Source organism: Engraulis encrasicolus, chromosome 7 (assembly GCF_034702125.1).
Source record: "Engraulis encrasicolus isolate BLACKSEA-1 chromosome 7, IST_EnEncr_1.0, whole genome shotgun sequence".
NCBI lineage: Eukaryota > Metazoa > Chordata > Actinopteri > Clupeiformes > Engraulidae > Engraulis > Engraulis encrasicolus.
In genome coordinates this window covers 54,316,768-54,340,345 of record NC_085863.1, presented here as the reverse complement: position 1 = coordinate 54,340,345, position 23,578 = coordinate 54,316,768, and the positions used below count along the sequence as shown (strand labels likewise).

Sequence of the window (23,578 nt, the reverse complement as noted above, 5' to 3'; positions counted from 1 at the left end):
CATGCAGTTGTAATGCTCACACTACCATGGACTTGTCAGTACCTGAGGTTTTTTTTTCTTCTTCAGCCTTTTCCGAGATCCTGGTCATTGTAATGGGGCAGGTGTTTCTTTACATTTCAAATATTTTTTTTTAAATTAATTCCCAAAAACATCCAAAAGGTTATACAACATCAGCAGACAACTAGCAAACAGTGATACCTTTTTTGGGAAAATATTTGGAATAGGCCTATGTTAAGTTTTAATTTTTTTTAAAAGTTTTAGTTTTAAACAACAGCTGCCCCCGTTAGAATAGCTCATATCTCGGAAAGGGCTGAGCCAAAAAATGCAGCATCACCGGGTACTGACAAGTCAAGGGTAGCATGACCAATACAACAGCATATTGAAATTGGTCCTTTAAATATAGTAGTTTGACGATCAGCACTCAACGACCTTCAAATGCAGTGCACTTCCCCACAGAGTGTCACTTCCCCACAGCTGGAAAATATAGAAAATGTGTTTGATCAGTTAAGTAATTTTTTATATTTTATCCAAAAACTGTGCATGTCCACATATACTTTTTTGTCATTGTTGAGTAAGATCTTGTATTTTTGAAGATGTTGTCACCCATTAACATTTACAAGTGTGAAAACAAAATGTTGAAATGTTTTGTCTGTTAATAACATTTGTTCCCTGCCAACTTTCTTGTCAATAAAGTCATTAAAACTGATTAAATAAGCTGATATATGTCAAGCTCAAGTCTTAACTTCTCGCCGTCTGTCACAGGTGGCGTGTCGCTGGGCATTAATGCCAACGGGGAGCGGCTAAAGCACTGGTTCGACTGTCTCAAAAACAAGGACAAGAAGATTGAGCGCTGGCACACCCTAACCAATGAACTTCCTGGTTCCGCTATGAACGACTGAAGACTCATCAAAGTGTCAGCGTTCCTGGAGCAAAACATCCCTCCCCCTGTCCCTCGTTGTGTCAACGGTGCACCAAGCCTTGGCTGACACACCGTCCTTGACTGACGTGGCTTCCTGAGCCAAACCCATCTCTAAATTTAAAAAATCAATTATCTTGCTCGCTCCACGTTGTTTTGTTTGTGATGTCAGGGGCTCTGCGTAAATCCAAGTAAGCACCGTGCCGGCCCATCTGAAGTGTATAGGATGCTCTCTTAAAGTGTTTACCTCCTATTCCAAGGCAAGGCATGATGTCAGTGACACCCCCTCTCTCCCTCCTCTACTCATTCCCAACTGACCAAATAGTCGAATGATTTACCCACTGTTTTCCAGAACTCTGGTCAAGATTCATCCTCTGTTGTTTACACAATGCACAGCAGACTGCAGTTCGACTCTTCTGCTTGCTGTCTGATTGAAGTATGCTGGGGGAGGAGGACTCAAGGATGCTCTGTGATTTTTGTACGCCTCTGTGATTTTGCACTGGTCATGTTCCTTTCGTCAGTCAAGTTGTCAAAAAAAAAAAAAGCAAAACAAAACAAAAACAAAAGTGAGTGATCAAGATTTGTCAGATTTTGTTTGTTTTTATAACTTTCAATTGTGGAGTATCTTGTTGCTTTAATGTTTTTGGTTGTTTTTCAGGTAGAATATAATCTAAAAAGACCTGTCAATATACAGAATATATCATCAATGAATGTAAATTATTACCCACTTTTTCTATGGTATCTGAGTGTGCACCCAAGTGCTGTACGTTACAGGGAACAGAGCACACAGACATTCTCAGCGGAGAGCAGAGTCAGTGACGGGGTGGAAACTGATAGTTATATTAATGCAATGACCAATATAAACTACAGAATTAGGTCTATGATCCACTGCAGCTGGCGGTCATTACATGTTTGGCACAGGGCAATGGCCAGTGTATGTGACACTGGCCATCCGTATGCCATGGTTTACAAAACGGCCTTGGCACAGTTTTAAATGCAAAAGCATATAAAATCCAAATGTGCCAAGGTCCCCCAGTGGAGAATTCCTACTGTATTGGAAATGATTTGAACTCAATATATATAGTAGAGAAGTAGACAGCCATGTCTGATATACATATTCATCACATAAGTATTATGTATTTCCCTCTTTTACTTTTATGTATGTGTAGACATTGTGTATTTTTAATATTAGCTTATATCATGTATTAACAGTTCGTTTATTTGTCAGCTTCGTATTTATAGTGTATGTTATATTCCTGAGGAGTTTAGATAGCTTAGCTATTTTAGCATCCATTGTAGACACAAAAAGCTATTCTACACATTCACGTTCATGGGTTATTTTGTCTCGTTATGTTTGTTTTCATGGTTTCCATTGCCGTCACGGTTACGTTATTTTCACATTCCCTGGTCCACTTCCTGTCTCTTACCTTCACTTAACTACCACACAGCATGGATACTAAATAAATGGAATGAGTGATTAGGTATGAGCTGCATGGGTCGCTAAGGCGAGAATGGCAGACGCACCATACTATTGCCGGCCTTCGTTTTTAAACTGCTTTTGAGCACCGCAAAGCCCGAGTCTGAGCACCGGTCAGCCTGCAGGATGTCTGTGAACCTGCTCCGTACTACAGACCTGTTTGTCTCGATGCATATTCCAGTACAACAGCCACACACACACACCTTGTGACACTTTTTTGTAATCTGTTTGCCTTTGTACTCAATCTCAAACTCTACAAACTACAACAATGCATGCAAAATGTTCATGGTTTGTCACAACAAAATGGCTTAATGTTTGATACTGCTGATTTTTCTGTGAAAAAAAAAACCTGGATGCTTAACAAAGAATGTCAGTGTCTTTTCTTGGACAAAGTTTTTGTACCTTTAAATGCTACTGCATCGCCCGCCAGGCTGCCGTATTAACTGGAGATGTGACTGCATGTGAAAGAGTCTGTCTCGGTTTTGTTTCTTTTTTTAACACTCAGGCAATTGTTTGCATATATTCTAGTGGTTCTCTGAAGAAGAAAAAAAGGTAATAATTCAAAAAGTTCTCTCAACTCAACTTACCCTTGCACCAGTTCTGGCTGACTTATCGTGCCTTTTCTTATGTCAGTGTGATTTTTTTGCACCTCTCACTTAACAATAATTTCTTCTAGGTATTAGCTTTTAATATGGAAATTCTACATTTTACATAACCTATTTCTATTCTTGGCTGTCTCAATATTTAGCACTCAGTGATTGCACTGTGTGTTGGCGGCATTGATGGCAAAGGTGCAAGGCTAAGGTGACGAGGACCCTGATCCAGGTTTCTGCTAGATAGATAGATGGAAAGCGGTTATCCACCTGCATGACGTTGCAACATGAACTCACAGAATTCTGCAAAATGAACAAGGCCCATTGGGGTACAAAATCTATGGTAGTGTCACAGCTTTTGCTAAATCACTGATGTGCTTTATGTTTGGGAAAATCCGTGAAACTGCCACAGATTTTGTGTCCCAAGGGACCGTGTTCATTTCCCATGAGAATTCTGTGAGATCAGGTTGTGCATGACACATTTAGTCCTTCTGAAGACTGTTGCAGTACAGCTCATAGATGGGCTAGACATTTTTACAATGACCATTGCAACAAACTACAAAGATGATTTGTTAACCTGGTTTATTTAATCCAGATGTAGTTGTGAGCCTGATAAAAAGTATAAAAAAAAGATACTCATATGTAATGGGACTCTGGGCTCTCTCCCTGGGTTCAACAACACCTCTAGGATCTCAACCAGGTTGATCGTTTTTCCATCTTTGTACTATACTGCACAGTTGAATGATTCTGAAAGTTTTGATTCCAGCATGCAATGTGTCATCATGACAGACGTACGCTCTGACTGAACAATCAAACAGGAATCAGCGAAATTGAATACTGAGAACACAAGACGTGCTCTATTAGAAACCTGAATCCTGTATTTTCATTACAATGTCCCATTCAGAGTATTATATTTATTTTTTGTGAATGGTGTGCTGTCTATGTTCGACAACAGAAATCTGTCCAATAAAGTAGAGAACCAATATATGAACCATCACTGTTGCTTTTGTGTTATTGGATGAATGCTATAATTACACGTTCTACGAAAGATGACAAATATTACAACCATTTAAGGAATCTAGGATTAATCCTTTATTCCAATAACCAGTTAACCCCTTAACGTAGAGCCTATGTTATAAACTTACTGTCACCGAAAGGCTCTCGGTACTGTCATAGCTATTAGCAATGTTGTTATGATGTAGTTTTGTTGTAGAGTATTTTCAGCAAATAGTGAATAGGCCCGCCGGCAACCCCATCTGCAGTAAGAGGCTACCTCATCTGCAAACTGTGCATGTCGTGGTTAGTTTTACTAGATTAATTTATTCATTACATTGTTCTTTTTTCACTAGTATGCCATCACCTAGAGACCCTTGGTAGTCACAGCAATTAAAAACCTAACCTCTGAAGCTGCTGCTATGATTGATCACAACTGTGAGATATTATGTGTTATTTGTTGCTCATTTTAATGCATCCACTGAAAATATACACATCAATTTTATCTGCAAAACTAAGAAAGACATGTTTTAAAAAACACTTTTGATATACAAGAGGCCGTTTCCCTTGAGTTCTGTTACAGAAAAAATAAAATACATAAAATATATATATTCAATAGGATATTGTGGATAATAAGAACACATCCGTATTAAAAAAAATGGCATGAATTGCGGTAATAATAATGCATGGGTGCGTAGACCTCAGGCCTCGGGAATTGCATCCGAGGTTTTCGCCATGTGTTTCTTGCCCTTGCTGTTGAGCACCTCCTCCAGATTAGTCAGGGACAGCCGCTGAGCATCATCTATGGGCCGGTTGTTGAACCTGTCTCGCAGCTGTTGAGAAAACACATCATGAAATTTAGCTTTTTTTGCTTGGGTTCGGATCTCCCCCTTTCTCAATCTTCACATCTCTATTGATGGCACTCAATTTGGGGAAAAAATCCATTATTCATTATCTTTCTAATTCGAACACCATTATTCAATCATTGGTGATTTAAATGCCGTGCCACAATTACACAGGGGCTGACATCATGGGTTCAGAAAGTAAACCCTGCCACGAACAGCATGTCTTAAATGACACTCTAGTCTCAGTGCACTAGCGTGTAGTGCATAGTATTGTGGGAGAGTTTGGAGCACTAACATGGTATCAATTTAGTCCGCGCCGTGTCCATAGTTCACACATTGCATTTTTACAATTATTAGGGCAGCGGCTAAACCGGGTACTTTACACATTGCACTGATTTTCAACATCCGTGCCCTACACAGGCACTGAAACGTAGTGCCCCAATACAGGTTGATAAGCTAATTAATGAAATGACCAATGTTGGGAGCACAGGCAGAGGAAATATCAGGCAGAGGACTATCGCTTTCTCAACCCAGTCTGTTGCCCCTGCAACTACAGCTGAAAGTTAGTGAACAGCGGCACATTTACCATTAGCCTGATGCATTAACCTCTTTCACTTTGCGTAGGCCTTAGCTTGATGTAAGCTGTTCTAGAGGAAAATAAAATTGAAGAGCGCTACCGCAGTTGACTTACTACAGTCATTTTTAACAGTGTTCACTCTTATTAATTAATACATTATTTTAAAAAATATGTTCACTGCATACATCTTAAATTAAATTCAAATTAATTCATAAATTCATGGAAATCTTAACTATAGCTAATTACAGTAATGCTTCACTTTACCTCAAGGTTTGCCCCGTGTTTCATGCAGTATTTCACAACATCCTCCTGGTTTGTGCACACAGCCTGGAGAAAATGTGGATACCAAGGTGGACTGTAAGACCAACATTTGATACATGCACACTGCATACTATCATACATACATTTACTATCATACATACATACTGTACATATTACATACATACTACACAGGCAGGGCTTGACACTAACTTTTTCGCTTGCCGGCCACTATGGCTAGTGGTTTCCCCGAGTCATTAGTGGTTAATGGTTTTCCACATTGAAATAAAACAAACAAATAGAAACTGAGTAACTGAGCTTTTTCTTGAACTTAAATATGTTGATACACAAAGGGCAACGTGCAGATTATACAATATTCTGATATGTCATAGCATAGAATAAGCTACCTGTCAAATTGGCTAGTGTCACTGAAATTGTTACCAGCCACAGCCAAGTTTTACCAGCATTTGGCCGGTTGGCAGGTGCCAGTGTTAAGCCCTGTACACAGGGCTCTAAATTAAAACCCGAAAACCAGCCAAATGCTGGTAAAAATTTAGTTTGGGTGGTAGAACAGAAAACGTACTAGTCACTTTTACTGCCAGTGAGTGTATGTTTGCCCTGATACATCATGCAAGTATTCAAACTACAGTAGATAGTATAATGTACCACATGTAAGGGAGTTCTGCCGTCCGCGTCTGCATAATTCAAGCTAACTCCAGCCACTCTCCACGCTTCCATCTGCTCTAGATCTCCCAGGTAGGCCAGGCTACAAAAAGACAGTATATTTCCTTTGTCAGTGAATATAACACTGATTGCAGTAACATGCAAGGAGTTTTCCGGTTTCAAACGTAATATTGTTCGTATTCATTTTGAAACAAGGTCAGGAATATTCCATTTACATGAGTGGAACAGCATTCTGCTTGCCTGCTTATCACCAGACTTAGGTTATGTTTCCACATAGCAGGATATTTTTTTAGCAGGGTATTTTTTTCTCCTGCTACGTGGAAACGCAACATGTGGATAAAAAAAATCCTCCATTGTAACAAATGCGTTTCAGACCCCTAAACAGGATATTTTTTTCTCCTGCTATTTTTTTCTCCTGCACCTGGAGACCACGTAAATATCTGCTACGTGGAAACGGAAGGCCAAAACCAATGCAAAACCAATACAAGCAGGAGAAAAAAATACCCTGCTAAAAAAAATATCCTGCTACGTGGAAACAGCACCTTAATCACAAGTGAGATAAGGTCTGGAGACCTCCCTACACTGTAAATCCCGTAGGTGTGTGGTTTACGATTGAAGACGGCTGTTTATTGGGCATTACGAATGTGTACAATTTGGCATACGTAGCCATAGCTAATCGTGTCAGTTGTATCTATTCAAACGAACTGCAGTCATCGCCTTTCCACGCCTCCGTGCTCTCTGATTGGAGGCACCGATCTCTGTTCTCTGGGTACAGATTCCATGCTGTCAGATGCTGTTCAGATCGGAACGGTTGTGCAAAGCAGCATGGGATTTCCCAGGCTAGCATTCTGCAACTGAAATATTCCCGGAGATGGTCACATTTGGAATGAATAACAAGTTTACACAACCAGTGTACAAACTGAACACTGTCAATATTCTGTCTAAAATCGTAATACTCCCTGCATGTAAATACGCTCACTGTGACAGAGTGCTCTGTCTAGCTCCTCCGTACAGCACCTAGTTAATTGTCTCTGGTCACTGGAACAGGGGTGCACACCTGTATTTAGCTGACTAGCGGCTGATACCATCCTTTTAACAAGCGTCAGTACATGAGAAGCACACACACACACACAGTCACCAACGATAACATTCATACACAACGGTAAACACAGACGACATCAAACATTAGTATTACAAACATTTTTGCGCGATACAGGCGACTTCAAACAAACATCCATTCACGCGAACACAAACACTGAAACTTTTCCCCGACTTCGGCTACACTCACGCGATAAATAGTAAACATACACTTACCAAGTAGCGCAGGTTAAATCCTGTATGTTATGAGCCCCCTTTCTTTGTGTTTTGTTAAGTTGTTCATTTTCGCCCAATAGTTTGAACTCCAGCAGCATTTGTTTGGGGAAGGTTTGTATGGTGTGCGCGCCGCCATGACAGGCAAACTCGAGCAGTGGGGCTGAGGGCTTGTTCAAGCGCCTCAGCTCTGCGCAATGCAGCGTGGGTACGGGGCAAACTATTTTCTACGGGGATTTTTGATGAAATGTTGAAATATTGTGCTTTACATGGGGAATTGTGCAATGATTATGATGCATATGAAGTGTATTAATTTGCAACTATTTACTGAATGTAGTAGTAATGTGTAAAAGTGCCTATTAGTGAATATTGAGTTTAAATGTGAAGATAGTATGACCTGTGGGAGGGGTTGAGCATCTGAAATACTGGGCTGTGATCATTCTGAGAGAGAGAGAGAGTGAGCAGAAGCACCGAGTACCAGCTCAGGTAAACAGTTGTACTGCAGGTTGTGGCTGTAAGTTGAATTTACCTTTTTGAGACTGAACTACTTTGGACATTATCTTTTGCTTATTTTTGATGGACTTGAATAATTATTTTGGACTTTCGAATTCGCTATTTTCTTTATTGAATTTTTCTTTTATTGGCCAACTTTATTTACAAGCCACAATTTCACATTTTTGTCACTTTTTTGGATTTTGGGTGCACTTCAAATAATAAACACCCTGCACTTAAGTGCTGCTGTGGCGGAGCCAGTCTGTTTTTTCTAAGGAACCCAACCTGAGCCGTGGTACTTTGTGACATATGGTGGCAGCGGTGGGATTGGCCAGCCACAGGAAGTGCATCGCCCAATTTCAAGATGGCCGACGTGAAAGGTGAGAAGCAAGAAGAAGAATGGCAGGAGGCATCTGAGGTGCATGAAGAGGAGCCAGAGCCGGTGGTACGCTCGAAGATGACTTCGAGTACTCCGACAGAACAGAAACCCAAAGCCCGGTTCCAACCAGAGGTGACGGCAGCAGCATCACTGGAGGAAGCAGAACGGACATCAGAGAAGGAGGCGGAGCGTACAATGGGAGATGTAGCAGGCCTGCTGAGGGAGTTCCTGACCGTGCAGCAGCGCCGTGAGGAGACCATCCTGGCAGAGATTCGTGGCCTGGCTACACACCTAGGAGAAAGACAAGCCGGAGGACAGCATGCAGAGTCGAGGACCGCAGCTACACCGGAGAGTGCTGTAGAGTCGGAGAGTCCACGGATGGGCCTCCCCACACCAACCCCCCATCGTCGCCGAGGTACCAGAGAAGAGCCAGCAGACTCGTTTGATGAGCCGTGGGCGGTTCCTGCTCCAGCGCAAGATCAGCATGCTGCAGTTCAAGATCGACCTGCTGCAGCTCCAGCTCAACAAGCGCAGCCAGAGAGGGTTGTGCGCAAGGAGCCCAAGATGCCGGTGTACCAACAGGGTGAAGACATAGAAGATTACCTGCTTCGTTTCGAGCGCATGGCCAGAACGTGGGCGTGGCCAGAGAGAGACTGGGCGTGCCGCCTAGTGCCACTGCTGACGGGGAAGGCGCTTGCTGCCTACACAGCGATGGATGAGGAGAAGTCCAACACCTACAAGCATCTACGAGAGGCGATCCTGGAGAAGTTCGACGTGACGGCTGAGACCTACCGACAGCGCTTCAGGACGCCGACGACACCGCCAGGAGAGACCCCGACGGAGACGTACAACCGCCTGAAGAACCTGTATCGGCGTTGGATAAAGCCAGAGGAGCATTCCAAGGAGGACATCGCGGAGACGATCGTCATGGAGCAGCTGATCAACGTTCTGCCGTACGACGTCCGGACCTGGGTGAAAGAGCACGAGCCGAAGGATGCTAAGACCACTGCAAAACTTGCCATGCAGTACCTCAACGCTCATCGGCGTGGCAGTCAGCGACCTCAAGCATCACCACACTTTCAGAGTAATCAGCGACCCCAAGCACCACTGCACCTCCAAAGCACTCATCGATCTCAAGCACCCCAGCGATCTCAAGCAACCCAAGATGTCAAAGACACACGGGACGGTAGAGGTACCATGGGTGGGGCTGTGAGATGGGATGGTTCGCAGAATAGAGGGCGAGAGATTGTCTGTTATAACTGTCAGCAGCAAGGTCATAAAGCTGTTGTGTGTCCGATAAGAAAGCCAAAGCTTAACGGGTTTTGCTATGTACCGAGGGAGGGAGACAGTCTTTGTGGGGATGATGATGACGATGGTAATGACAATGCTGATGAAATGAAATCTGAAATTCTGTTGAATGGACAAGCTGTGAATGCACTGGTTGATACTGGTAGCTCCGTGACTCTCGTGAACAGATCCCTGCTACCATCTGATAACCTGAACTATGAAAAGAAAATGTTTGTGCAATGTGTACATGGTGATGAGAAGGAATACCCGACTACTGAAGTGACTGTAACTGCAAAGGGTCAAATGTTTCTGATTAATGCTGGGGTGGTGAGAGATTTGCCAACTGATATAGTCTTGGGGAGGGACTTACCAGTGTTGACAGAACTTCTGGATACACCTAAATGTGAAGCTGCAGGAAAGCATCTGTCTTGTGCAGTGTTCACCAGATCCCAAACGAAGGGCGGACTTGAGCCCCTACCAGACTTGTGTACTCTACCCCTACCAGACTCTGTACCAGGGCGGGTCCAAAGGCCCCAGGAAGACGCGCCAACAGCGGCGCATAGCGAAGCATTTGGGTACCCCGGTGGCTAAACCGGAAACTACTGCTCTTAAAGCTGATGGGTTGTGGGAGGTGCCAGAGAACATGGGAGCATTGCAAGCTGGGGATGTATCGTTGAAACCCTTGTTTGACAGAGTGAATGGGAAGGGAGGTGATCAAGTAGGGGTGGATGGGGAAAGAGTAATGTTGGAGAATGGGCTGTTATACATTGAAGGGGATAATGTTAAGCGCCTAGTTGTACCGACCACATGCCGACCCCTAGTCCTTCACCTCGCACACACACTACCCTGGGCAGGTCATTTGAAACTTCAGAAAACTTACCTGAGATTAAGCTCGCGATTCTTTTGGCCCTCCATGTATACCGATGTGCGTACATATTGTGCTAACTGTCCAGTGTGCCAGAAAACAGGTGCTGTGCGGAGAGCGGACAGAGTACCTCTGCACCCATTACCCGTGATCTCCACCCCCTTCGAACGCATCGCCATGGACATCGTCGGACCACTGGAGAAGAGCAGCTCTGGGTACCGATTCATCCTGGTGATCTGCGATTACGCGACCCGCTATCCGGAGGTCTTCCCGCTGCGGTCCATCACCACACCCAAGGTCATCAGTGCCCTGGTCCAGCTTTTCTCCCGGGTTGGATTCCCGAGGGAAATTCTCACTGACCAAGGGACGAACTTCACATCACGACTGATGAAGCAACTCCACCAGCAGCTGGGAATCAAAGCCCTCCGAACCAGCCCATACCATCCACAGACGGACGGACTTGTGGAGAGATTCAACCACACCCTCAAGAGCATGTTGAGGAAATTCGTGTCAGACACCGGCAAGGACTGGGACAAATGGCTGCCCTTCCTCCTGTTTGCATACAGAGAGGTGCCTCAAGCCTCGACGGGATTTTCTCCATTCGAGTTGGTGTACGGTTGGCAGGTTCAAGGTCCATTGGACCTGCTGAAGAAGACGTGGGAGAGGCCAGCAGAAGCTTCATCCGAGGTGGGCATCGTGCAGTACGTGCTGCGAATGAGAGATCGCCTGGACCAGTACCGAGAGGAGGCTGAAGAGAACTTGCGGAAGGCGCAGAAGGCACAGAAGCTCTGGTATGACCAGTATGCCAGGCACCGTGAGTACCAGCCAGGTCAGAAGGTCCTATTACTGCTCCCCACCAGCACCAGCAAGCTTCTCGCGAAATGGCAAGGCCCATACGTCATCACCAAGAAGATGGGTCCAGTCACATACCAGGTACACCACCCTGACAAGGGCAAGACCACCCAGGTGTACCATGTGAACATGTTGAAAGAGTGGAAGGAGGCGAAGACTGAAGAAACAAAGGTGAAGTCAGGGCATCAAGAGATGAAGATGAAAGTAAAGACTGAGATGGCGGACACAAAGATGGAGACAGCTGAGGTGAGGAGAAAAGGTGCCAAGGTGATGATGGTGCGGAAAGTGGATGCAGATGAAGATGAAGAAGATGAAGATGACATGCAGACCTGGAAGCCACGGAAAGAGGCTCCTGTCAAATTTGATCACTTGAAGGCGGACATGAAGACGGACCTCCTGGTGCTGGAGGTGTTCAACCTCTTCCCATCACTGTTCCAGCCTAGACCAGGGCTCACTGGAGTGCTGGAGCACAAGATTCACTTGAAGGACCCCACTCCAATTCGGCAGAGGCCTTACAGGGTGCCAGAGACCCTGGTGTCTGGACTGAGAGAAGAGATCCAGACCATGCGGGAGTTGGGCGTAATTGAGGATTCGATGAGCGAGTGGAGCAGTCCAATTGTGGTGGTGCCCAAGAAGGATGGATCCCTTCGGATATGCATGGACTTCAGGAAGCTCAACGCAGTCTCGCAGTTCGATGCCTATCCGATGCCCAGGATCGACGACTTGCTGGAGAAGATTGGTCGTGCCAGGTATATCACCACGCTCGACCTCTGCAAAGGTTACTGGCAAGTGCCGCTGGAGGAGAAGTCCAGGGAGTACACAGCCTTCAGAACACCCAGTGGGCTCTTCCAATTCACCGTCATGCCGTTTGGTTTGCACGGTGCGCCAGCCACATTCCAACGGCTAATGGACAGAGTCCTCCAGGGGTGTGACGATTGCTGTGCTGCTTACCTGGACGACGTTGTGATCTTCAGCGAGACCTGGACAGAACACTGCCAACATCTGCAGAGAGTTCTCCAACGGATTCAAGAGGCAGGACTCACCTTGAACGTCCAGAAGTGCGAGTGGGCCAGGGATGAGACCAAGTACCTGGGATACCTCGTTGGCCATGGAGAGGTCCGACCGCAAGTCGACAAGGTAGAAGCCATCATGAACAGTTCCCGACCTCGGACCAGAAAGCAGGTCAGGTCGTTCCTTGGACTTGTTGGATGGTACCGCCGTTTTATTCCCCATTTCTCCACCATCGCCGCACCTCTAACTGATCTCACCAGCAAAGCCGCCAGGAATCCAGTTCAGTGGACTGAAGAATGTGAGAAGGCCTTCACTGCATTGAAGACATGTCTGTGTTCCTCTCCAGTTCTGCAAAGTGCAGACTTCACACAGCGTTTCCTTGTCCAAGTGGATGCATCTTCAGTAGGGATCGGAGCTGTCCTGGTACAAGGGAAGCCAGGTGAAGAAAGGCCAGTGCTCTATCTGAGCCGGAAGTTACTGCCCAGAGAGCAACGTTATTCAACAATTGAGAAGGAGTGCCTTGCAATTAAGTGGGCTCTGGAGAGTCTACGATACTACTTGCTGGGCCGAGAGTTTGATCTGGATACAGACCACCGAGCTCTAACCTGGATCCAGACCATGAAGGACCACAACGCGAGAGTGACCAGATGGTATCTCGCACTTCAACCTTACAGATTCAAGATCCGACACAAATCCGGAAAGCAGAACATTCCAGCAGATTACCTGTCCCGATTGCAGATGCTCTGCAATCTAGGAGAAGGGGAAGGTAATGTGACAGAGTGCTCTGTCTAGCTCCTCCGTACAGCACCTAGTTAATTGTCTCTGGTCACTGGAACAGGGGTGCACACCTGTATTTAGCTGACTAGCGGCTGATACCATCCTTTTAACAAGCGTCAGTACATGAGAAGCACACACACACACACAGTCACCAACGATAACATTCATACACAACGGTAAACACAGACGACATCAAACATTAGTATTTACAAACATTTTTGCGCACTACACGCGACTTCAAACAAACATCCATTCACTCGAACACAAACACTGAAACTTTTCCCCGACTTCGGCTACACTCACGCGACAAATAGTAAACATACACTTACCAAGTAGCGCAGGTTAGATCCTGTTGGCTATGAGCCCCCTTTCTTTGTGTTTTGTTAAGTTGTTCATTTTCGCCCAATAGTTTGAACTCCAGCAGCATTTGTTTGGGGAAGGTTTGTATGGTGTGCGCGCCGCCATGACAGGCAAACTCGAGCAGTGGGGCTGAGGGCTTGTTCAAGCGCCTCAGCTCTGCGCAATGCAGCGTGGGTACGGGGCAAACTATTTTCTACGGGGATTTTTGATGAAATGTTGAAATATTGTGCTTTACATGGGGAATTGTGCAATGATTATGATGCATATGAAGTGTATTAATTTGCAACTATTTACTGAATGTAGTAGTAATGTGTAAAAGTGCCTATTAGTGAATATTGAGTTTAAATGTGAAGATAGTATGACCTGTGGGAGGGGTTGAGCATCTGAAATACTGGGCTGTGATCATTCTGAGAGAGAGAGAGAGTGAGCAGAAGCACCGAGTACCAGCTCAGGTAAACAGTTGTACTGCAGGTTGTGGCTGTAAGTTGAATTTACCTTTTTGAGACTGAACTACTTTGGACATTATCTTTTGCTTATTTTTGATGGACTTGAATAATTATTTTGGACTTTCGAATTCGCTATTTTCTTTATTGAATTTTTCTTTTTATTGGCCAACTTTATTTACAAGCCACAATTTCACATTTTTGTCACTTTTTTGGATTTTGGGTGCACTTCAAATAATAAACACCCTGCACTTAAGTGCTGCTGTGGCGGAGCCAGTCTGTTTTTTCTAAGGAACCCAACCTGAGCCGTGGTACTTTGTGACACTCACAAAAATGATTTACTTGCAGACTTGCAAAACAAAATAATAGCAATCACAGCATTTCCCAAGACTGAACCTAATACGGTAAGCTAATGAAACCACTGTATGTTGCTGCATATGACAGTAAAGGAAACATATAACAGTTGTGGAAGTTGCGAAGAAAAGACACATCCTCCTCACCAACACATTTCTGTCCCCAAGTCCACGTCTGACATGTCCAACATTGCTCCTTTGTTCACCAAAAACTTTATCACTTCCAAATTCCTGAAAAGGACACAGAACACAGATTTGAGATTTCATTGGGATTGACAAATGTATTTCTTCTCCTAATAGAATTAATGGACAGGCTTAATGGACTTAATAGACTTTTCCCGTCGTAATGGCCCCTCAGAGAGCCCCAATAATGAATGGAACAGAACAAAATACAATTCTGAGGCAAGGGCAATCTGAGATGGAAATCAGAGATGGCAACCTGCCCCCCCTGGCCAATGCTAGAAGCAAGTGATGTATGTTTGCTGCCGCCCTCTGGCGACACAAAACACTGCGGCTGGACCGACAGACAAACAGACAGACAGACCGGGTCACTGCTAGCTTAGTAAACAAGACCAGAGCAGAATATGTCTTTTGCATGGCAGGTTGGTCTAGCCTCGCACCATAGCGGATAATCATAGCTGGGCCAAGAATGTTTTTTGTATTTGTGTAGTGAGTTGTTGGGATGGGCTTAAAGGGACAGTTTGGTCAATTTCAACATGCAGTTGTATTGCTCACGCTACCCTTGACTTGTCAGTACCTGGTGATGCCACATTTTTCGGCTCTGCCCTTTCCGAGATATGAGCAATTCTAATGGGGGCAGCGTTTGTTTACATTTTTTTTAAATGAAACATAGGCCAACTCCAAATATTTTCCCAAAAGGTACTGCTGTTTGCTAGTTGTCTGCTGATGTTTTATAACCTTTTGGATGTTTTTGGGAATAAATAAAAATGTTTTTTTGAAATGTAAACAAAGAGCTGCCCCCATTACAATGACCAGGATCTCGGAATCGGCTGAAGAAGAAGAAAAAAAATCTCAGGCACTGACAAGTCCAGGGTAGTGTGAGCATTACAACTGCATGTTGAAATTGACCAAACTGTCCCTTTAACTAGCTGACTGAAATTATACATTTCATGTTATAGTCTGGCTTGCCAGGTTAGGTCATTGCAATACCTGGCCCAACACCAGGTTAATAAGACATGCTTTATTTTGGCAAAATATGTTTCGGACTCCAAAGTAGCCCACACTTTTAATGTACCGGTACTGTATCAAATCAGTAACAAAGCACAGATGTTCACACTCCATATGAAGGGATTAAACTTCAGTACACCTAAGTAGACTGCAATAAATAATACACAAATTAATATTTCTATCACAACAGTATATCTCAGAGGGGAAACCTAGTTTTTTTCCTCACTTGCAACGAATTGCATCCAAAATAGGGGTTCCTCCTACATGGTCCCTGGCGTTGATCTCTGCTCCTTTAGCTAAAAGAAAGCCAACCGTCTGGACATCAGCCTCGCTTGCCGCCAGGTGAAGGGCTGTTCTTCCACGGCTGTCCGGCATACACACATCCGCACCCTTTCACATACGACCAGAAATAAAAATCGGGGAAATCAAAGACAAATCAAATCAAATCCAAAACCCTTGTAAACTCGTAAATATGTGCTGCCTGCATCCAATTATTTTCCGATCGTGGTTTAGATTAGAAAATGTGCTCTAATAATATGTTCCATTTATACATTTGTTTATAAATTTGATTTTTAAATTGATGTCACTTAGGTACAACTTCATTAACATGTAATAAAAAATTGTATAAACTGCTATGCACCAGGTTGTACATCTCAGCACAAGCTAAGAAGAGCACATTTTCCATTTTAAGAAAACTCACCTGTTGTATGTGTGTTTGTATCGTCACAATGTCCCCCTGCAAGGCGGAGGTGTTGAGAAGCAGCGGGAAGAGAGCATACTGGCACACTTTCACCTCCTACAGTGAATATAAAAACAATAAATATTTTTGGAGAAAGTGGAGTAGGTGTGTGTATGTTTTTTAAACATTACATTACATTTGGCAAATGTTCTTATCCAGATCGACTTACAAAAATATGACACAGATAGCAGAATACAAGGTGAGGGGAATACAGAATAGAGAAGTATACAAGGAATACAAAAGCAATACAGAGTGTAGCAATATACAAGAAATTGTATGAGACTTATGAGCATAAGAAAGTTAGTGCACAGGGTTATACAGGGTTACGGGTGAGTAGTGGAGTTAGTTTTGTTATTCCGGAAGGCTTCACAAGCTTCTTGAAGGTTGAGAGGAATGACCCTGATCTTTTAGCAGCTAGCTGTTCATCCCTCTCAAACTTCATGGCACTTGTGAAGAAGAGCTTCCCTGCATATTAAACTCTACTTTGTACTTAATGAGAGTAAAAGTCATGCAATGCAGAATATCTTATGCTCAACAAATCTCTGGCATCTCTGTGGCCATACTGTTAGGGAGATAAGACTTTCAGCCAGAGGGTTGCAAGTTTGAATCCCACACTTCCACTCCCTACTGCACTACATGGTTGAGGTGCAGTGAGCAGGACATCTAATCATCACATAGGCCTACTGTTCCAGGGGCTGTAACCAATACCCTGTAAATAACTGCAATTTTCTTTGGATAAAAGCGTCCACTTAGTGTATTACATAGTGTATTACATTGCAACTACTAGTAGGCTAGAGTTACATCCCTTTTTAAATATTTACATTGTTCAACCATATCATCATGAGGGCTTAGAGCCAGAGGGGCGTAAGTGGCATTTTTGACAAAAATGAGTTATATATATCAAATTAAAGGTCTTGATGAGCTCTATCTAACTGTACCAAAAATACATATCAGAACCCAACCTATATTGAATAAAAGAGCAAAACATTTAAGACCTAACACAGAAGTGGGCATCTGTGTTGGAGGCAAAAGGGCGTATCTCCATTCACACCAATGGCTAGATAGGCTCAGAAGGCCTCTATGCTAAAGTGAAGTGCATACAAACTATAGAATTGACATTGAACTGCTTGTAAGTACAGCAAATGTTACACTGTTCAAGTGTTTGAAATTAAAAACATGAATGGGAAGTAATAAATGAGATTGAAGCACTAAATTGATGCGAAAACAGGGGTGAGCATTGGATTGTGTACTTGAATAGGATGGAAATGGCCAGGGTACATTGCATTTACACTAAATTGAGAAGTGGAGGTACTGACACATCAGAATGTCTTTGTTGTATACAGTATCTGAAATAAAAGGAAGAAATCAAGACTTATTCACCACATTATTTTTAACCAAGAATGAGCAGATACGTCCTTTTCCCTCTCTTAACATTCAAAATATTTGGTGCCCAAAAGGCGTATCGTGCATTTTTGGCCATATTTTTCTGTATGTTTAGCAATTTTCTAAATTTGAGAACATGTTCAGTATGTCAATATGACATCATATTTTGAATCCATGACTGCCTCATTTAAGTATGTTCATGGCTATGATGTTGTGGTTAAAGGTAAATAAATATAGTTGATTAAATAGTGGTCAAAATTTTGTTTTGGCTCTCCTGTAAAGTTGGTCAAATGCCACTTACGCCCCTCTAGCTCTAAGCCCTGTATCATGTAGTGATTACATAGCCAGTGAGTGACAATTCACCACATCGACAATGATATAAACGGTAATCAGAATGGGCTAATACCATAGGAACATTCATTAGCATTGGCTTATCACATCACGCAAGTCCTGAAACGGAATAATCAGTAAGGACAACAAGTTTTTAGCTAGCTAAAGTTAGTGATTTCATAGCTAAATCCCCATATTATTTTTAATTAAACTATAACATACAATTAGAATGTGTCGCTGTAATTAACCTAGTAAGCTTCCTATGATGACCTTACCCTGTCCTTGTCTTCTGATCCTAACCAGCCAAGGCGCAGAGAAGATGCGATTGCAGACCAAAATCTGTACTGCTCCTCATCATTGTGTCTTGAAAACTTGCTGACCAAGGCTCCCATCACTCAAAGTGTTGTAATGTCAGTAGAAGACCACGTGTTTTATTTACAATTTCTTCAATTGCACTTGTTATAACTGTGCGCTGCCTACTGAACACAGGAACGAACGTTATGGCTCGCGGCGTCGCGAGGCAGACAGTTGCTGCTTCTGTTCTAGCAGTGCGAAAGAAAGCTAAATTAGTTCTAGTGCTTGATTCTGTCTGAATTTGTTTTTGTAAGGGGAAACTCTTAATTGAATTCTGACACTGTAGTTGTACTAATTTACTGTACAGTTGGGTTACGTTACTTTTAACTTGGCATTCTGTGTGATTGCCAATTGACGTACACAATACCCATTAAGGATTATCTACAGACAAACACCACAAATCAAAATTTAAGTAATTTTCTTTTGGCTGGCTTTTCATCAATTTCAGTCTGAAACTTTCAGACTGGCTGTGTGACTTGCGAGAGTGATTTCATTTGCTGTCGATTTGTATCGACGGCAGTGATTGGTGGAAGTTGTGCTGCCGTAAAACGCCGAGACATGCTGCGCTGTAGCTATAAAAACTGGCCGTAAACGTAGGAAGTTCCTCAATCGTGGCGTGTCTGCAAGAAGACGTCAACCACGATGCGGCTAAGAAAAGGTGAATCATTGTAATTTAACTTGGATAAATATGCCAGTATTTCGCACTGAATTGTGTGCTAGAGCCATGCATTGAGATTATGTAAAAACCGTTTAATGTCGCTGTATGATGCACGCGCATACGGTATTCGCCTTTGCGCAAAACCACGTGGTTGGAAGGCCCGCGTTAGCTTTCAGTTGTTAGCCGCCTAGACCCGGTGATTTAGCATATCCAATATATATTTACACTTCTTTGCGGATTTGAATGACTCACTTCTATGCCAAGAAATATCACAGTTTCCAGAAGTACTACTGTTTTCTGGAGAATTGTAGCTTTGAATGAAATAAACATGACTTTCTGAAAACGACGATCCATTAGTAGGTCATGCCGTGCGATCCGAGTCGTGGCGTTTTGTTGTAAATTCCACGTCTACCGCATGGCTAGATGGTTACCAGGTTTGCTTTCATTGCTGTACTGTCGTTACAGTGATGACAATGAGGCCTGGGACATTAATACTATCACGCAATCAACTTCTGCCTCTTTGTAATTCATGAGTTAATTTCACTAACGCCACACCATGGCACAGCCGAAGTGCAGTTTTACCATGTTGTGGATAATCGTGCCCAGTGACATGCACAGATAATGACTGTCTTTTTTCTCTCTCTACATGTGAAGAAATGAATTGTTCCCGCCGACCACCAAAAGCCCATCTTTGGACAATGGAATAAAGCCTGCATAATGTGTTCGCACTTAATGCTGGCTCCAGGGGAAAATGACTAGGTGAGTTCAGATGGTACCTGTGTAGTTCCTGTCCCTTGATGAACAAGCACTGCATCAACAGGCCTGGTCTTCTCTATATACTAGGACACTGCTGTAGTGCTGAGAATGACATTTGTGTTCCCTTGCAACCCACTGCTTTGTATCCGTCGTGGTAGTGTTACTTATGGGAATGTACACCACCTACTGAAGTGTTGATTGCAACACTGGTGTTGGTCCTGCTTTTTTATTGGTTCAATCAATGCATGTCCAAAATTCATACCAATGGGTTTGCTTTCAGGTCCGTGTACATCGGCTTCCAAAGGCCAATGTAGGGGTGTTCTGTATCACTAAAATGTAAGTATCTGGGTAATGCTATGTCCGTTACCACTTAAGATGCATGATGAGATTTTTATGTTCAACTGCTCTGACTTATTATGACAGACAAACTTAAACTCTGATTGTTCTCAAGGTTGATTTCAAAATATCGGAACAGGTCTTTGCATTCATTTGATGTTGTGAAACGCTCTCTCCTCAGGTTGGGGCACTTCATGTCGCTTTCAAATGGTAAGTGTGTGATCATGAATGAGTTCTTTGTTATTACTTAAATATGCAGCCGAGGTCTATCCCGATGGACCCCTCTCTGTAGGGTCTTATCGTTGGAAACGCCTCGCAAATCATATCTGTGGTTATGGTTTTCCTTCAACGTTGTGCCAGTCATCATTGTCGGTCATAAATTACAGGACAAATTTGTGTAAAATGGTGTGAACTTGGAATAAATTGTCTTGGGTTAATGAATGCTCAGTATTTGCATTCATTTGTTCACTTTTTTCCCAGGTTGATGTGTATCCTGAAGTCTTTGGAGCACTTTCCAATGGTAAGTTGTGTGTGTGTGTGTGTGTTTTAACATCATGGTTTAATTGTTTTTACTTTGAATGCGTCCGAGGTCTATCCCGATGGACCCCTCTCTGTAGGGTCTTATCGTTGGAAACGCCTCGCAAATTATATCTGTGGTTATCGCTTTACCTTCAACGTTGTGCCAGTCATCATTGTAGGTCATAAAACTACAGGACACATTTGTGTAAAATGGTGTGACCTTGCACTTGGAATAAATTGTCTTGCATTAATGCTCAGTATTTTTGTTAATTTGCTTGTTTGCTTTCTTCAGGTTGGCGTGCACCCTGATGTCTTTTCAAAGGGTAAGTTAATGCAGTGTTGTCAGCATCTTTGAAAGAATGCACATGAAACTAAAACCGGTAGTATTGTGGGTTATTGTAATGGATATTTTCATTTTACCTGATTTATTTGAGGTCTATCCCGATGGACCCCTCTCTGTAGGGTCATATCGTTGGAAACGCCTCGCAAATCATATCTGTGGTCATCGCTTTACCCTCAACGATGCATCAGTCGTCATTGTGGGCAATAAAACTACAGGACACATGCGTTATAATGGAATGCTTTGAATTTATACTTGAATTGGTTGGGCCCTGACTATTGTCCTCTATGTTCCAGGTGTGATCTTAAGACTGTCCAGCAGAGGGAGCTCGTTACTCACTCATGGCTGGTAAGTTTGTTCCTGGCCATATCCTGCGTAAATGGGTTGACTTCCTCTAGGCCTGCCCAGCATTGTGGTATCTGCATCCAGTTGTATACCTTGACTGGTTTTGTTCAAATGACAGTGCGAGAACAAAGCGGTATGTGCTGTAGTGGTTTCTGAGTTAACATTGCTCAGGGATCTATGGCACCATACCTACATCCACACCAGTTGGTAATTGAGAAGTAATTGTAATTGGTTGTGCTTGTGTTGGTAACAACTGTTAAGTGGGTTTTTGTGTGTGTCTCTCTTCGCAGAGTTGAGTGGCACTCTTGAAGATCCTGGATGAAGATGCAAGTTGAAGATCCTGAGTAAAGAGCAAAGTCGATGTAAGTTTCTGCCCCCCTCCAGAAAACTCCTATCCCTCCTCTCCCAAATGCTGTTTTCTGTACTGCTGCAGCTTGCCTGTGCAGACTGGGCCCACATCACTGCACTGACACTTCTAGGGTGTGGGTCAAACTACTTCCCACCCCTTCCTGTTGCTTGTGGTCTCTTAGCTTGCTGACGCCCGCCTGCGTGGAGAGGAATTGTTTCCTTGCCGTTAACCTAGCCAGAGCAACTTCCATGTTGTAAAATGAATACCTATTGAATTGTGCTTTCGCAAGGTATTCATCAATGACTTGAAGCCTTGCATCACAAAGCTGGAAGCCACTAAAGAACATGAGAAAGTAGTCTGACTCACACCAGGTGTTTTTGCTGTTCAGGGTGTCTGCTGCAGAACCTGTGTTTGTGCTGAGACGTGCAGTTCTGTCTCCCCTCCCTCTGAGGTTGAGTGACTCTGCATGCTGGTGTCATGGGCGGTATGCGTGACGCCACCACTCAAGTAGCCGTGGTGGTGGTTAGCTGTGTATCACACCCCTTACATGTGCCCGGAAACCTCAGTTAGCTGCCATTTACTTCTCAATCAAGATTTTTGGGTTTAGTTGTTGTCTAGTGGGGTTAGAGTAACCAGGTTTTGTTTTATTTTTCTCATTAATCTGTTGTGTTTGGTCATATACCAAGGCTTTTAGGAAGCTCTGTTCCTAACTTGCTGTGGACTTGACCATAAAGCAAATCCCATTCCATTGGGTCATTCAGGCTCTTGCTTGAACTGACTCTCTGGAAACATTTGAACTGTGTAAGTACACTTCAGTGTTATTCCTGAGTTCAAAGCCTCAAACTGGACTAATCTTTTCCTTTATAATCCATGTTTAGGTTCTCCGGATTGCATGTCCTCACAGCTCGGTGGTGCAGCTCAAAACCGAATGGTGAGCAGACTTGATACTTTTCGTTTATCGGATCACTTCAAAGGGGGTCAGCCACGCTCTCCTACTGGCGATCCTTAACGCGTTGGTCCTATAGAAACGCCACGTGTAGACGTGTGCAGGTTTCGTGGTGCATGCGGAACCTGCTGTCTCGCAGGCAACATTCTACACGGGGCCCTTAAATTGCGAGCCTGTTGTACTGTGCACAATTGTTTAAACGTTAACTTCTTCCCCTCCATGTTCTCAGAACTCTGGTGCATCGGAACTTTGACCTCCTATGGGTTCTGGAAATGGTACTTCCAGATGAATGCTTGACCGCTACTCCAGACAAGCGTGGCGCGTCATCCACACCGTCACTGTACCCGCGTGCCGTGCCCATGGGATGTTTGTGCAGCATATGAAAATGCCCTCCTGCTGATGTGTTGAATGTAAAGCGTGTGTAAGGTATTTGTTCCTCACGTGTGCCCTGTGTCTTCCATGTAACACTTATTAAACATTAAAAGCTCTGCATCACACTTTTGTGTAAGGTTTTTTTTTAATAAACACTAAAATGTATGAGATGTCCAAGATTCTGACATTTCAATTGCAATGAACACCTGGGGTCCCCATTACGCGTTACAATTGTACATCTTTTTTTTTTTAGCTTGGTGTGAACTCTTAATCTTAAGTATGCTTCTCCTTTGTGCTTCCGGTGAAGTTCTCTGCTTTTATGAAACCTTGCATTTACTGTAAGCCATGAGATGTGCCATTCCTAGTTCCCAACAATCTGAAAGATTTCGCGTTGCTTAAATCTCTCAGCTCAGTAACGCCATATTCCTAAGGAGATGAAATTGATTTGCAAAGCAATGAAGTTTGAGATGGCATCTAATTAACCTGACTC

General features: G+C 43.5%; 2 protein-coding genes, 1 long non-coding RNA gene and 3 other non-coding genes across 6 annotated transcripts in view; 5 read left to right on the top strand and 1 right to left on the bottom strand.

Annotated features, from left to right (window-relative positions):
- doc2b (double C2-like domains, beta) overlaps positions 1-4,337 on the top strand; it is a 230,620-nt gene extending 226,283 nt beyond the window's left edge. Inside the window, exon 18 of the mRNA XM_063204002.1 lies at positions 763-4,337. Within this exon, the coding sequence (XP_063060072.1) occupies positions 763-899 (137 nt within the window). The 3' untranslated portion in view covers positions 900-4,337. The remainder of the gene's footprint in view (positions 1-762) is intronic.
- A 95-nt stretch (positions 4,338-4,432) lies between these two features.
- si:ch211-209a2.2 (L-asparaginase) lies at positions 4,433-18,718 on the bottom strand. The gene is made up of 7 exons (XM_063204012.1): positions 18,389-18,718; positions 16,362-16,457; positions 15,888-16,051; positions 14,621-14,704; positions 6,326-6,425; positions 5,666-5,728; positions 4,433-4,812 (listed from the first exon to the last, which is right to left on the bottom strand). Exons 1-7 carry the CDS (start codon positions 18,503-18,505, stop codon positions 4,681-4,683), a joined length of 756 nt encoding a protein of 251 aa, XP_063060082.1. The 5' UTR covers positions 18,506-18,718; the 3' UTR covers positions 4,433-4,680.
- A 291-nt stretch (positions 18,719-19,009) lies between these two features.
- LOC134453187 (uncharacterized) lies at positions 19,010-23,213 on the top strand. The gene is made up of 10 exons (XR_010035560.1): positions 19,010-19,125; positions 19,780-19,884; positions 20,162-20,217; positions 20,399-20,427; positions 20,698-20,737; positions 21,029-21,059; positions 21,373-21,424; positions 21,712-21,783; positions 22,649-22,701; positions 22,946-23,213. It is a non-coding gene; the product is annotated as an uncharacterized LOC134453187 (long non-coding RNA).
- On the top strand, positions 20,476-20,610 carry LOC134453387 (small nucleolar RNA SNORA18). The gene has a single exon (XR_010035587.1). It is a non-coding gene; the product is annotated as a small nucleolar RNA SNORA18 (small nucleolar RNA).
- Positions 20,801-20,937, top strand: LOC134453386 (small nucleolar RNA SNORA18). The gene has a single exon (XR_010035586.1). It is a non-coding gene; the product is annotated as a small nucleolar RNA SNORA18 (small nucleolar RNA).
- On the top strand, positions 21,165-21,301 carry LOC134453385 (small nucleolar RNA SNORA18). The gene has a single exon (XR_010035585.1). It is a non-coding gene; the product is annotated as a small nucleolar RNA SNORA18 (small nucleolar RNA).
- Positions 23,214-23,578: the final 365 nt, after the last annotated feature.

Excerpts from the sequence above, each read along its gene's own strand:
- si:ch211-209a2.2 (XM_063204012.1), bottom strand. The coding sequence starts at position 18,505 with ATGGGAGCCTTGGTCAGCAAGTTTTCAAGACACAATGATGAGGAGCAG. Across the intron at positions 16,458-18,388 it reads GATCAGAAGACAAGGACAGG|GAGGTGAAAGTGTGCCAGTA; the intron begins GTAAGGTCATCA and ends TATTCACTGTAG. Across the intron at positions 5,729-6,325 it reads GCAGAACTCCCTTACATGTG|GCTGTGTGCACAAACCAGGA; the intron begins GTACATTATACT and ends CATTTTCTCCAG.